Below are 15,382 nucleotides of genomic sequence, written 5' to 3' on the forward strand. Positions count from 1 at the left end.
CGTCAGCAGTGACTTGGAGTGGCAGCAGGATGGAGTGACTTTCTCAGCATGGATTTCAGCCTGCTGTGGAACCGTCTGGTTCCAAGGTTACTCGTATAACCTTTTTGCTGACCCCAAATGCTCAGGAATAAATGAGGAATTGATGTCAGGTTATATTATCAGTGAGACTGCGTTTTTGCTGTAGTATCCTGCTGCACTTTCTGTGACTTTGTCATTTTCTTGCCTTAGATACCTTTGTGACTTAAGTCTGGGCTGGTTGCCATGACTCTTCACACCCACTTTTCTTTCTCATGAAGGCTGTTTGTTGGTGCTTGGTAATGAGTATGCATAGAAACTCTGAGATTTTGAGATCTATGCAGCACTGAATTTTAATCTGAACAAGATGAAGTAACTTTATGTGTGTCCTTTGTGTGTGCATGTGCACACATGTGTGTATCCAAAGCTAGGTGTGGGAAACAGTCTCCGTCGATGCCAGTGACGACGAGCCAGTTCTTGCAAGTTTGTTTTTAGACAAGGTGTTAGGATTGAGATATGCGAGGTACACTAGAGCTAAAAACAATGTTTTTTTTAGTATATTCACTTAGTGCTAATGAAAATGAACTAAAGAATGAATATTGTAAAAACATGAATGACAATAAAACTGTGTCTTTGACACTGCCACACATGCAGTAGTGTGTAGTTTGTATGAAAAATCCCCCTGAAGATTCATATGTTGTAGAGGTTTCACCTTTTCCAATTTGATCTCCACCCTATAAATGTTCCAGAAATGGCCTTTGCTCAAGTGGAGAAAATTGGATATTTTTGATAAAGTGAATGAGACGTTTATGAAATCAGCATCAACAGGAGACCTTCAGATATAGAAAAAAAAAAGCTAAATCATTTTATCCATTGAGGGACAACATCTGTACGGGGGAGAGAAAGACACAATTTTTGACAAAAGAGAAAAGGGTTCAAGTTAGTACAGAATAAAACAAAAACAAAGAAACATACAAACAACAAGTGGATATGTGTATGGTCTTTTGGTCAAAACATTTTTCAAAAAATAATGTCTCTTCCAACTTTGATCATTTTTTATGAATCCACATTGTTGTTTTCTTTAAATTTCACTGCACCTGTGATGTCCGACTTAGCTAAAGTTATTGCCGAGTGTATATTCAGGGGGGCATCAGACACACTAAAGGCAGCCAGGGATTTTATTAATGTCAGGGGCAATATGGACCACTGGAATACAGTGTTTCTCTATGTAGAAGCAGTAGCCTATTCAATAATATGACTAACTCAACACCAATGGAGCATGAAAGAATTATTGTACATACAGTTTTGTTTTTTCTCGGCATCTAAGAGAGGCTGTGGTTTCATTCGTTCCTTGTTTCCTTTAAAATCCCATGACTAATGAGTGAAATAAATTGCTAATTGCACCACACAAACCAAATACTGCATGCCTTTTTGCAGTCTTTTCATAAAGAAATGCACATGCACTTCTGGCAGGCTAGCCTTCATTAAATCTACCCTCAAGAGACTGACACACAGATGAACAGTGTTTGCTTTGCACATCAATGAGCAACATCACACCACATACAGGATACAGGATGTGTCTCATAGACATGCATCATTTCTGCAGAGATACAACGTTTCACACAACCTCAAATCTGTATATATAGAGAAAAAGACCATTACATATATACAATGTTATAATGAGAGAAAAATAAATGAATGGATGATTATAAAACAGAAAACAAGCAGACTGACAACACAAAGGAAAGATTGCGTTGGGGTAGCACATGTTGTGCCTCCATCAATCATTGTCAAAGTTATGTGGCTCTAAACTGTCTGGGTGCTGTGCCATTACATCCATAATGCCTGTTGCCTCTTACAATTTACACTATCAATCACACACATGCACTAATACACACACAGAGACACGGGCAATTGAGTGTTTCAAATATTAAATACCTATAAAATGAAATACAGTTTAATTTTGGTCAGAGTGCAGTCATTATATGTTCCTGAGTACCATTCCTTTTATTTATGACTAAATGCAGGCACTCGCTTGTGTGCTGGACAAATATTTGCTTATACGTGCTGCTGGGCAAATGGGCTGACGCTGAGTGAGTCTGTGTGTGAATCCTAATGAATGTGTTAATCTGGGATGACCACATGTCTTGGCCTTCTTTCCACTGGGATTCTGATCCTCTCTAATTTAACTGCAGAGACTGAATATGACAAAATGTGAAATGTTTCTGTGCAATATACTGCAGAAATTGTTTAAATAATAATATATATATATATATATTTAATTGTTTTGAGATGTCCATATTTCACAGAATTATATGTACATTTTTCTTATTTTTTTATTTTACATTTAAAGAAGAACAGAAACCTCTGCATTTCAAGCAGCTTTATAAGTGTGGCATAAATGCAAAAATGTATTTAGCTAAATTTAGAAGTGTTTTGTTAATATATCCAGTATAGATCTACTGAACAAAGCAGAGATTATGCAGCACTGTTGAGTTGTTTTATTTTTCTTTCAATAGACAGTATATTGCATGTTTGATATAAAAAAATACTACCAACAGCATGATGTCTATAATTTGCAGTAGTTTTAATATTAGACATAGGTGATGAAAGCTTATGCTTCTCAAACTTGACTGTTATTGTTCAGTATGTTGTTTTTTGACATACTTTCATACTTTTGTGTTTTGTTCTAATTTTCAGCTACCATTATTCTGAATGAACTCAACTGGACAGAGGCAATAGAGGACGTTTTCAAAAAGAATCGAGAAGATGACCCCACACTTCTTTGGCAAGTGTTTGGCAGTGCTACAGGCCTGGCTCGCTATTACCCAGGTAACCCAAAAGCAAAACAACCCCCCCCCACCTGCTGCTGTAGCGTTAAAAAATAAGCACATATTATTAAAACTGTTTGTGCTGCCATTCCTATCAAATCACTTAATTACTAATCATTACCTGATCATTACTCATTAACCCATTATGTGGCTATTTGAAGATACAGTGTGTGACTTTTGATCCTAATAACACATCAGTTTAACCATTCTTTCAGCCATGTAGCTGTTTATGTGATGGCACACTTATCATGAATCATCCAATTAATCTTACTTTGCAGCAATTTGGGTTTTTCTGTTAAGATATTTCTTCAAACAAAATTTCTATCATTCTTTGTTACAGTTTTGTTTGGAAGCTGTCTAAAATTAATTTTATTAAATTTTCCCACAAGTATACTTTACCTTTTTGTTTTTTAACCTCTTAGCATGCATGACAGACAATCACATGTCCTTGTACTGACTTGTTGTTGTGGTGTCTCCTCCCTAATAATATGCATGTAGAAAACAACCTCATCCTCTGTTCTGCATACCTTATTCTCTTGGATATACATTTTATCCTTTTTCTCTTCTGTTTTCCTGTTCAGTAATTTTTATGAGCATAAAACATGACACAGTGTACATGTTGTGATAAATTTAGGAATCAATCCAACAAGCCAACTGTCGTTATAAAATGTGGCTTATCATGTCTGGCAGTGACTCACTGCTTAGCTGAATTTGGCACTGCATGTTGCCAGAATTTGTTAGTCTTGCAATGAAACGTGTCAGAAATGAGACCAAAATAAGCTTAAGTGATAATTAGCTATATTTAATTATAACAAAAAAATCTAATCATCATATATGTGATCTCCTTTTTTTAGCCTCTCCTTGGATGGATGCTCGAAAGACTCCCAGTAAAATTGATCTGTATGATGTCCGTAGAAGACCGTGGTAAGAAACCTGGTACAAGTACATACTGGAAAGGGTTTATTCAGTGTTGGTCAGGAGCAGACCTTTGACTGGTTTTGTCTAAATGTGTATTTTTATGAACTGATGCATAGGTGCTCTTTTAATTAGTGGAATTGGGGTTTAAAACTAGTAATAACTTTAAAGAAAAAAAGAAGAGAAAATAATTTAAAACATTTATTTGAAGCTAAGTGCATAATTAAGTTAAAGTAAATTATGAAAAATGCATTTTAAACAATGAATGCCTAAACGTTCAAAGTTAAGCATATAATATATATATACATGCATTAGATGGTTATTAACAGATCTGTTTAAATTTTTCTCCTTTATAAATTGCAAGTCTGAGTTTCTAGTGATAAAAATAAATCATTCAAATGACAGATTACTGTTTAAATTAAATTTAAACCAGATATTTTTTCTATTAATTTTGTTATTACATTTTTATTGTAACAAATGGAAGTGTTGCCATGGTAAACTATTTGAAAATCAGTGGCCTTCAATATACTATCTGGTATTCAGAGAGAGAGATCAGAGATCTCAGCACAGATGTTTTTTTATTTATATATTTATTTATTTTTATTTATCAAGGTACATTCAAGGAGCTGCCTCACCCAAAGACATGTTAATCCTTGTGGATGCGTGAGTAGCTTAATAATCTTACGGATCTATAATCTTCTGACATCAGCTTTTTTTGTGATCATAAAGCCTTTTTTAAATTTACCACATTATTTATTTTTCAAGGCACAAACAGTAAAATCTTATTGTTAAACAATAAGTCATTTTTTTCTGTCTCTCCTTCTTTAGGAGTGGGAGTGTGTCTGGTTTAACCCTCAAACTGATCCGAACGTCTGTCAGTGAGATGCTGGAGACTCTGTCTGATGATGACTATGTCAATGTTGTTTTCGTGAGTATCATTAAACCTCCCAGTTAACAAAATGTGAAGAGATCTGTTTGTTTGAGGCCACCAGGTGGATTCTTTTTCGAGACAAAGAATGATAGATGGATTCATGCCATCTGCATGAACGTCCACTATCAGACTCATTCGCACCATGTATACTGTCAGATAACACACATACACAGCACATGCCAGAGCAAACATACAGTATGCATACAAAAGAGGTGAAGAGATAGAGGACAAGTAATGAAATATGGATTTATTTCAGGTCTGGCCACCCTGAAACAGATCTTTAATGAAATACCCACTGCTCTATTTGGTGCTAAAGATTAAAACTCTGCTCTGTGTGCCCCCAACCCTCCTCCTGAGTCGCAGATAGAGACACAACTGTGGCTGAACGTTCCCATTGCTCCTAAAGAAATTAAAGCTGGGCTCATGACTCCAGTGAACCCAGGAAGCAGCCATCCATCACTCTGTTTATCTTTGCATTATTTGTCCCCTTTATCATTAAGGAATGCAATTTCATTCAGTTTTCATTGTATCCGTGCATTCATCTCTTTCTTTCAATACCTGAGCCTTCCTCCCTTCATTACTTTCAGTTTCTTTCCCTTCATTTCTACTTTTCTCACTCACCCATCACTCACCATGCCCCCCCTCTACACTTTCCCATCAACTCAAGGCCCACTTTTTTGTGATTACACTCGGAAAGACCTAATCAGGAGATTAGTTGATGTGTAGACGGGTACCTGTGGAGGTGTTTATTGAGATGGGTCTTTATAGAGATTGGAGGTGTCTTCTGTTGTATTGCACAAAGACAGCTATTCAGGCTCTGTCGCCTCTCCATGGGGACACTTTGTCTTCAACACAATGTATTCAGTTCCATGGTGGACTTGTGATTCAAAGATGTGCAATTATCAGAAACTGATGGGGAGCAATGTGTGCCTGTGTGTGTATATGTTTGTGTGTGTATGCTTCCCAGAAAGTGAGACCAACTAAAAGGGTTTAGTTTGAAAAGCAAAATACGGCTCTATGTTGATGTAAAAGTTTTGGACCTTTTTGTGCGTGCTTTAAAAGCACAAATAAGCAGGTATAATGCATTAATATTCCAAGTGAGGTGCAAGACACTAAGGGATGCATTAAGGTACTAAAAATAATTTAAAGGTTAAAATTACCACATTTCAGTTCTGAATACAGAAGCAACCTATTCTTTGTTACATTAGAAAATAGAGGTGCATTAGCATTCTCTCAGAGAGCACTTACCTATCCAAATTATTTGTGGGGTTTTTTTTGTATGTCAGGCAATCTACCTGCAACTTAAATATAGTTAGGACTAAAAATGTGTTGTGGTTTAAATTTTTTACAAAGAATATCAGCAGCATTTTTCTGTATTTCAAACGTATTTGTAATTTATATGTAAATTTAATGTCATCTGCTGTTTATTTATTAAAAAATAGAATTTATCAGGGTGTAATGTGTATCAGTGTGTAATTTTCTGTATAACCTAACCCACACTTTAAAAGATTTTAACCATACAATTAGCTTGTTGCTAAACTGATTATAATCTTTGTTTCCATATAGAGCTTAACTTGAATTATTTCAAGTTAAAATTATTCTAACTGGGGTTTAGTTTTGAACAGTTTAAATATCACCACTTGCAAAGTCAGTAACTGAAAAACTTATCAGCCAATAAACAAGTTGTAATTAACATGAATGATCCTAACCCATACATGTCAGCAGTAATATTGATAAGATTGAGATGGAAATTGAAACTTTATATCTTTCAGAACTTTGAAACGTATTAATATTTTTACTTATTTATTTTAATGTATCACTTTGAAAATGAATTGAGTAAAAACTATACTAAAAAAATAAACACTAGCATACAGAAGCAAGTGTTAGATATAATAAAAATTAGGTCACCATGTGATATAATGGATTTTTTGGGGGGTTCTTTTTATTTTTGACTTTGACAACAAGGATTTGCCTTTGTCAATATATCTTACTTCTGTTTAAAGACAAGTATTTGTAATTCTGGTCTGGAAACATTTTTTTTTTCCTGCATTGAAGTGATAAAGCATAAGCATTTTCGCTACTTAACAACTTGATTTTTAAACAACGTCAGTGTGGAGGCAAAATAGATTTTTATTAAACTACAAAAGCAGAGGCAATAAAATAATCAGAAACTGGAATTAGCAGCCACTTTCATGCTCTTTCATAATATGAGTTGCATTAATGGTCTTTTTTTTTTTCCCCCACTTGACCAGAATACATCATGCTTGGTGTCACATCCCGTCTTTCTTTTGGCATTGAATGCACTCATTCATACACACGCAGACAGAGTGACGTGTGTCGGACCCTGAGGTTGTTAAATGTCATTGAATCACTGCTCTGATATCACCCATAAATCATTAACCTCATTAACAGTAGCCCGGGGACTTAGTTGGCATTTTATAATGGAAGATGCTCACACTGTTCCTTAACAACTGGACAGGTTAGAAGATTGCTGATGGCTGGCTTTTTGTCTTTTTTCAGCCTCATTTGTCTCACTCTGTCTATTGTTTTCACACTTGTGTTCTTGTTTTCCTCAAACTCCATCACCTCACTGTATTTCTGTCACTTTCATCATGCCTGTGGAGCCATGTTAGCCAGTGTCATTCCACTGAACCAGCCAGAGTACTAACGCAAAACTGCAGAGAGTCCGACAGGATTAGAGTTTCAAGATTAGCCGTCTTTCCTGAGTCATCACTAATCCCTACATAAATCCAGGACAATAGCACACCCATATGAGTGCTGTTGTAATAGGATCACAGGAGAACAGTGAAATTTGAAATAAGTTGTATCACATTTATGTTTAAAGCTAGGAACACTGATCTACAGGGGGAAACAATGCTTTAATCAGTAGTCATATACCATATGTGTCTTCTTTTTGACACAGTTAGTTTATGTAGTAAAAAGTATCCATCTAAAAATTAGATGATAAAAAATGAAAAACTTCAGCTGAATAAATGAGATGTGTGTGTGCATGTGTGTTTTTTAATGTTCTTGCTTGTGAATCAGCTTTTGAGTCCTAAATTCACACCCTCACTTCCAGTTTTTTGTGTCTGTTTTTCTTTTCATATCCTGGACTCACCTTATTCACTTTTCCTTTTGTTGAATTTTGGGATAGAAAATCTCTATGATAACTGTGTCCAATTACATTAACATATATTGTACTTGCATTTATGCAATGCTATCTTATATAATCTTTTTTTGTGAAAACTAAATGTATTTAAGCTCAGAGACGCATGTTTTCTGTCTCATATTGGCACTCTAAAAGGTTTTTCAGTCCCTGCCAGTCGCACACTCCTAAACAGGCTTTTTTCGCCTGTTGTTCATGTAGATCAGCGTTATCATCCTCCCTGTTGGCCATCTGACATGGACACATTGATCAGTTAGGATCAATGAGGCACACTGTTGTTTTAGAACAGCTGGTTTACTTACTCTTATGTCCCATGTACTTTAATTTATTATTTATTTATTCTCAAATTTATCGTTTCATTAATGCTATTTGTGATTTGGAACTGTTAGTAAAGATTTTGTTTTGCTTTAGTTTGAAGCTAATATTTTGCTGATCAGTTCACTTGGAGCACCATTGAGTTACTGGATGACGTATTTGCACATACATGTCCTGCAAGGTTAAAATGAAGAGGTCCCATCTTTATAAAAGCATGGTGCTACTGCCTAGCCTCATTTTTATATAGCAGAATCTTGTTTCCATGGGTACCACATCGTTGAGCTCCAAGGATGTGAAGCAATTAGTGGGGCTTGATGAATGTGTCTGTTTACCACTGCCTGATAACAGCCAAGGCCAGGTGGGAGTGTTTCTATGTGTGTTTGTGTGTGTGTGTGTTGATGTGTGTCCATGTAGCATTCGTATTTGTTTTACATGCACAGATGCTTTAACCATATGAATAATTTTCAGGTCATAACTTCTTGCCTCTGTTTCCCAGTTTAACACCCGGGTGAAGAACACAGCGTGTTTCGACCATCTGGTTCAGGCCAATGTGAGGAACAAAAAGCTGCTGAAAGATGCTGTCCAGAACATCACAGCCAAAGGGATAACAAACTACACAAAAGGATTTGAGTTTGCGTTTGAACAGCTCAACGCGGTAAGAAAACCATTTTGCTTCGTCTCACTTCAGTGTGACTGAGAACTCAAGGTTTAAATCAAGTTTTGAGTGAATGTTGCCTGTAATGTCTCCATTATGTAGAAGCTTTAAATTGTTGTCTTTGCTGCCCTCTGCTGGTTGAATGTGTTCCTGCTACCCTCCTGTCTGACAGAAACATATCATTACAGATAATGATCTTTTACAAAATAACAGAGATGTTAGACCTGGCTTTAAAATTACTATTCATAGTGTAAACCTTAATTTTTAGTTAAGGTCCAGCTGTATGTTTGGACAAAGCTAAAACAAAGAGAGGAAAAAAGTTAAAATCTAGAAAATCCTGCTATACCAAAACATAAAGTTTTATATTGTTTTCCACTAGGAGAAAACTTTTTTTGGCATTGAAATCCTTTTGTATTTTCTGCAGTGATGCGATATTTCTAAGACATTGTCTGTTTTTCTTGACTAGACAAATATAAGCAGAGCCAACTGCAACAAGATCATCATGCTGTTTACTGATGGAGGAGAGGAAAGAGCTCAGTCTGTACTGGAGAAATACAATGCTGACAAGAAGGTACATTCATTAGGTGACACACAGGTGTATTTAGTTTTATTTGATGGTGTGTATGAGAACAGAAATACAAGCTGACAGGTAGACAGCGGGAGGACAAGGAGCAAATAAATCTTTATTAACTAGAACAAAACTAGAAGTGCTGCAAGGCAAGAAATCAAAAACAAAATCCCATAAGTAAATTTAAAAGAAAAAAGCCTGATGTAACAATAAGCAGCAGAGGAAAAAAGCTACACAATTCTACAACCCATGTCGTCCAGATGTTTTACCATCAGAGGCCTTTATATAGCTTTATTTTTTTTCAAGTTGACTTGAACTCAAATCATGATGACTACTTTCAATTTTTACATTTATTTTCCAAATCATAGGCTGTTGTAGCTTTGCATCATCTTAAACAACTTTAGTGAAATATAATAAGTTATATCATGTAAGCTTTTATTGTTTTAAAAGGAAATGGTTGACTGAAACACACACTGATCCGCACCAACATTTAAACTGCCTTCCTAACCTACCCTGCCGCCCAAACTGCTCTGACCTGTCGGGCCGACAACACAGGACCTGGGAGGGTGTGCTGTGGTATCTTGCAACAGAATTCTGGCACAGCACTCACTTCATTAGATAAAAATCTGCAGTTTGCGTTCTTACTTCACACTTGGGGCTCTTCACCATGCTCCTTACGATGTCCCTGAATAGTTTTTGTGGTGTTGCACAGTGTGTGTAGTTCTGCTATGGACGGCTGTGATTACAAAGTTATTTCAGGTTTCAAAAAGGGTTGTAGCTCTTTGGCAAATCAGTTTTAGTTAATTAGCGTGTGTGTAAAAGTAAAACATCCACACAAATGACAGGAATCATTGTTTACCAGCAGAATGCTGTATTTTAATGTAATAATACATGCTATTAACTTTACTTGTCAGTAGTTTGTATTATTTGTTTTGTAGTTTAGTCAATGCTAAAATGAATCAGTATTTGCAAATACCAATTTTTTAAATTTTTTTTCCCTTTCATATGTTCTAGGTCAGAATCTTTACCTTCTCAGTAGGACAACACAACTATGATAAAGGACCCATTCAGTGGATGGCCTGCTCCAATAAAGGTATTGTATATTATTGTCTGTTTATTATAATTCCATAATCCGCCAAAATCTCCTTACATCCTTATCAAAACTTATTAAGAAAGGCAAAAACAGGCTGAAGCCTTCAAAATAATGAATAGTTAAGGAACTGGACAAAGTGAAACAGAGGTGTTCATTTGTGATTACAAAAAGTCCAAATGTTGCAGACCTCAGCAGATTACACAAGAATGAATGCCTTTAAGTCATCTGGATGACTAAAGGAGGAGTAGAACATTTTATAGACGAGTCAGTAAAAAATTATGTCAAACACAAGTAAAAACCATCTGTTGTGTAAAATACCTCATCATGCTTGATGAAAGTTTGCAAACTGAATCCTGTGTAAAGTTTTACGTGCGATCATTTTCTAGGTTACTTCTATGAGATTCCCTCCATCGGAGCCATCAGGATAAACACCCAGGTGATGTTTAAAGGCTTTTTTTTTACATTGATCAAGAGTTTGAGAAAATGTATGAAAAGAATCCAGGATATTAGTTACTGTTACTATATATGTTTCATTTAGGAATACCTAGATGTCTTGGGGAGACCCATGGTTCTAGCAGACAAGAAGGCCAAACAAGTTCAATGGACCAACGTGTACCTTGATGCTCTGGTACGGCCTCATTTTTGTAATGAATGAAAAACCACATTGTCTATGCAAATAAAAGAAAAAAATAGATACATATTATTTTACTTTGTATCAGGAACTGGGCCTTGTCATTACTGGAACGTTGCCAGTGTTCAACAGAACCAAAACTATTGATGACAGGAATGGCGAGGTAAAGCAGATTAATGTACAAACACAATGATTAGCATTATCTTGATATACATATTCTTTCTGATCTTTTCTGTCATTTCTTCCATAAGCATCAAAATCAGTTGATTCTTGGCGTAATGGCAATTGATGTGTCTCTTGATGACATCAAGAAGCTCACGCCACGCTTCACGGTGAGTTTAACACACCCATATGTGATCACGTGCACATAGACGAACACATTTGTATACACTAGGTCACCCATCGTGTTAAACCCTTCTTTCTTTCTTTATTTTAACAAGAAATGGGATTTTCACTCTGTCATGCATTAATTTTTTTGTACCTGATTCAACCTGTTTAAAGTTATGTGTGGGTGGGGCTGGAGCCTATCCCACCTGACATTGAGCAAGAGTGAGTGAACCTTGGACAGACCAGCAGTCCATGTCTGAGCCTACACGAAAACAACAAAATAAGCATTCTCCTTGTGGTCTTTTTCAATTTATCAATTCAGCTAACATTGATGTGTTTTAAACTGTTGTAAGATGTCATAAAATAAACAAATTCCACACAGAAAGTCTCCGCTGACGTTTTGAATCTTTAATCTTTTTGCCTAAAGTCGTCAATGTTAATTCATATATTGGCAAAACTGTTTTCTTTTTGACACATTTTTTTTCTTCTTTATTCACCTTGACACCAGATCGGTCCAAATGGCTACTACTTTGCCATTGATCCCAATGGATACGTCCTGCTGCATCCCAATCTCCAGCCAAAGGTATAACATCTGGCACCATGCATCACTTTGTATGAATCAGCATATAAATGTGTTAGTGGATTAAATAACATTTTAACTATTCTACAACTAGTTGAAGGCAGTGAACAGTATTCTGCCTAGCAGATGGCAAAGGCTCTTTTCAAACCTTTGCGTGTGTCTCTGCATCATCACTCTTCATAAAAAGAAGCTATTCCCCTGTTAGAATATGTCTTGATATAATCAGCCTTTAGATATTGGCTGGAAGGTCACTTCTAGCATATGGGACTGCATAGATATGAGGAGCTGGCACTGATCTGGCATACATGTTTGAGAATAAGAGATAACAAGAAACTCAGAGGGGCATTCTAGTTGCAATTAGTTCTAAAATTTCATACCATGCCTGTGTCTCAAATTTTGTTTATTCCAATGTGAAAATTATATCTGTTTTTTTTTATTTTTATTTCATATCGATATATATATATATATATATATATATATATATATAGGAATTTTAAGGAAACATGTTCTAGTTCTGCTTTGAACTAGTGAACTATAATCAAACATCCAATTTTGAGGATGCCTGTCTTAGCCTTTCCTATGGACCTGAGTGGTCTCACAATTTGTCAGAGAAATGCATGTGGACTTCTAGCCACTGGCACATATTAAGACGTGACCCAGTAAAAATTAGCCATGACCCCACAAGAGGTTCCAGCCCTGTTCTTCAGTAAACCCCACTGCAGCTCACCAGCTTCAGCCCGAGGCAAGCAGGCACTGACAGGCTGCATGGGGGCCATGTGTTGCCCAGAGGTTCAGAACGGTCCCTCCACTGATCTGAAACTGCGGACCACACACACTTGCTGCCAGTTATGGATCAAATTATGCTTTTTTTTTTTACTTTAATGTTTTTATTGATGTTGAGGTTTATATGCTGTCAGTTCCCATTAATCTATGCTTGCAACTCTATGCACTGGAAAATAACATAAAAAAGAAGTGACTTATAATCGAGGATGAAGACTGGCCTTTAAATTGTAAACAAGAATAAAAATAAGGCTAGAGAGGTGTAAAGTTTATTATCACACCTTGACAAGCAGAGTGCTTAAAGGCCTTGGGCTTTCCTGATAAGATCTAACTAATATTTATTTAATTCCTTTTATTTTAGGGAGATGTTTTTGTCTTTTCTTGCCCTCTCACCATCTTTGTATTCAGCCTAAAAGATTTTAATTTGATTTAAGTATGTAGAGGTACTTTTCAAAATGGCCACTGCCAAAAGAGACCCACACAATTAACACCCAAATTTATCTCTGTATTTTTTTCTCACAATTTTTAAGAAAAGGATACAAAACAGGAAGCTAAGGCTCAATAATAAGTATGCTGTCACTTTCCATGAGGTGAGATGACATAGATATACAATTAATTGCAGGTATAGTTTCAGTGTAGTCTTGTAGGTGTTTCTAGTTTGTAGCCTTGTAGATATAGTTGTAGTTGCATTAGCCAACTATCACTTCTAATCAGGGGATATTGTAAATTTGCAGTCATGTCTAAAGTCCATAAAACTGAAGTGATAATGACGATTCATGTTTTTATTTTATACATATGTGAGTAGTTTAGTGTAGAGTGCTTCATGATTTTTCTAATTTTTAATGCTTTTGTAACTGTACTTACTTGTGAAAACTGTTTTGCAGCACCCTCTGTGGGTTGTTGCTGACAAACAATGCAGTTTTTCTCAGTGGTCTTAGTCATGCGATGATATCATATTGCACTTTTAACAGCAAACAAGGATCCTTACATGTTGTAAAGAACACTTTTTTATATACTAATCATCATCATTTTAGTTGGTTTCCCAATAAAAGTTCTCCACAGGTTGTTATCTTCCTTTATTTCACATTTACATTCCTTGTAGCACTGAGTTTGAAACCATACAGATTGATGGCATTATTTTGAAATTCTGTTTTTTTTTTCTATGCCAATAATGTTATATAATGACTTTCAGGGGTCCATATCAAATTATTCTACAGAGTAATATGACCTTACAGTGACCTGATGCTGTAACGAGGCACCATCAGGATGATCTCATTTATTGTTGCATTGCAGCAAACTGTTTTCTCATCAGCCCTAAGGCACATTCTCCCTGAATCAGCCAAACGCCATAATGAGGAAGGCTGATAGTGACCTTGAGCTCTGTTTAACATCTGAATGTGAAATATTACGTCCAAACCTCATGTCTTGCTTCAGTGTTTATATTTTCATCTCACACCTCCACCTCAACTCGCTAAATCACTTGCTGACTTACAGCAGATTCTCTACTTCTGTACTTATTTCTTCTTTGACACCCCCCTCCCCCCCACTCCCTTCTTATTTCTTCTCGAACCTCCCAGTGTCCTCCTTTTTTCATCTTTTTTATTTTCTCTCATCGTGGCTTAGTGTGTAAATTATGTTTCGTTTCGTATCAGCCGATGTTGAACCTCTTGATCTTTCATTCTTTCTTTTCTCATTTTCATGTCGAGATGCTTCGTCTTCATCATCTTCCTTTTGCTGCTTCATTTTATTTCACTTACCATCACATGTAAGAGCCTTCATCTATGCCCTTTGCGAAACACGATTTTTTATTAATTGCTTTTCTTGTCAGCATATTGCTTTGTTCATCGCATTTTTATAGTTTAAAACTTGAGCTCTCTTTTGGCAAGGACTATTTATTCACATCCTGCCTCCTTAAAGGCATTTCTTTTAGACAAAATGTGTATTTTCACAGCCATCAGCATTTTTTGACAACTCTTTAACAAAACCAGGATGAGTTACAACATTTAATTTCCCTATGGAATTAAAGTATTTTTGAATTGAATTGAATATTTCTTTAGCTAATACTAAAAAGATAACTCTTTAACAGCACACTTTCAGCACATCATGCAGCATTTTGAGTTTGAAAAGGGCACGCTGGGATCAGATTCCATGTCCTCCTCTTTTATAGAGAAAGTCCACATTTCTGCTACTATTTTATACCACCATAAAGCAGCTCAGACGTATAGAGTTTTTAAGAGAGGACATTCATAGAGTTCAGTGTCACTTTGTATCAAATCTGATTCAGATGTGTCTGGAGTCAGATGTAGTGTCAAAATGCTGCCATATGGCACATACCCTTTGGTTTTACTGTCCTGGATTTGATTAGGTTCAAGTGTTTGGGGACGTTATTGTCACTGCTTCTGAATGGATGACAGAACGTTCTGTCACAAATAAATAAAATATATAAGCTATTTACATGTGAATGAATTACTGGACTTACACATGAATCTAATAAACCCTGTTAGTAGCTTTTCTACTCAAATATTACTAAAATATTAACTGATACAAATAATTAATTTGTCATTTCCACATCCAA

General features: G+C 35.9%; 1 protein-coding gene across 3 annotated transcripts in view; it reads left to right on the plus strand.

Moving 5' to 3' along the window:
* Positions 1-15,382, plus strand: part of LOC108230132 (voltage-dependent calcium channel subunit alpha-2/delta-1) — a 62,495-nt gene that overhangs the window by 26,366 nt on the left and 20,747 nt on the right. For 2 of the 3 annotated variants that reach the window (XM_017406078.3, XM_017406079.3), the window contains exons 7-19: positions 2,716-2,847; positions 3,701-3,770; positions 4,374-4,424; positions 4,590-4,689; positions 8,670-8,828; positions 9,295-9,399; positions 10,411-10,489; positions 10,876-10,925; positions 11,028-11,117; positions 11,209-11,283; positions 11,372-11,452; positions 11,956-12,030; positions 13,338-13,397. In XM_017406078.3, the coding sequence (XP_017261567.1) occupies positions 2,716-2,847; positions 3,701-3,770; positions 4,374-4,424; positions 4,590-4,689; positions 8,670-8,828; positions 9,295-9,399; positions 10,411-10,489; positions 10,876-10,925; positions 11,028-11,117; positions 11,209-11,283; positions 11,372-11,452; positions 11,956-12,030; positions 13,338-13,397 (1,127 nt within the window). The remainder of the gene's footprint in view (positions 1-2,715; positions 2,848-3,700; positions 3,771-4,373; positions 4,425-4,589; positions 4,690-8,669; positions 8,829-9,294; positions 9,400-10,410; positions 10,490-10,875; positions 10,926-11,027; positions 11,118-11,208; positions 11,284-11,371; positions 11,453-11,955; positions 12,031-13,337; positions 13,398-15,382) is intronic. The other variant, XM_017406080.3, reaches the window with a different exon arrangement.

This window comes from Kryptolebias marmoratus, linkage group LG11 (assembly GCF_001649575.2).
Source record: "Kryptolebias marmoratus isolate JLee-2015 linkage group LG11, ASM164957v2, whole genome shotgun sequence".
NCBI classification, from domain to species: domain Eukaryota; kingdom Metazoa; phylum Chordata; class Actinopteri; order Cyprinodontiformes; family Rivulidae; genus Kryptolebias; species Kryptolebias marmoratus.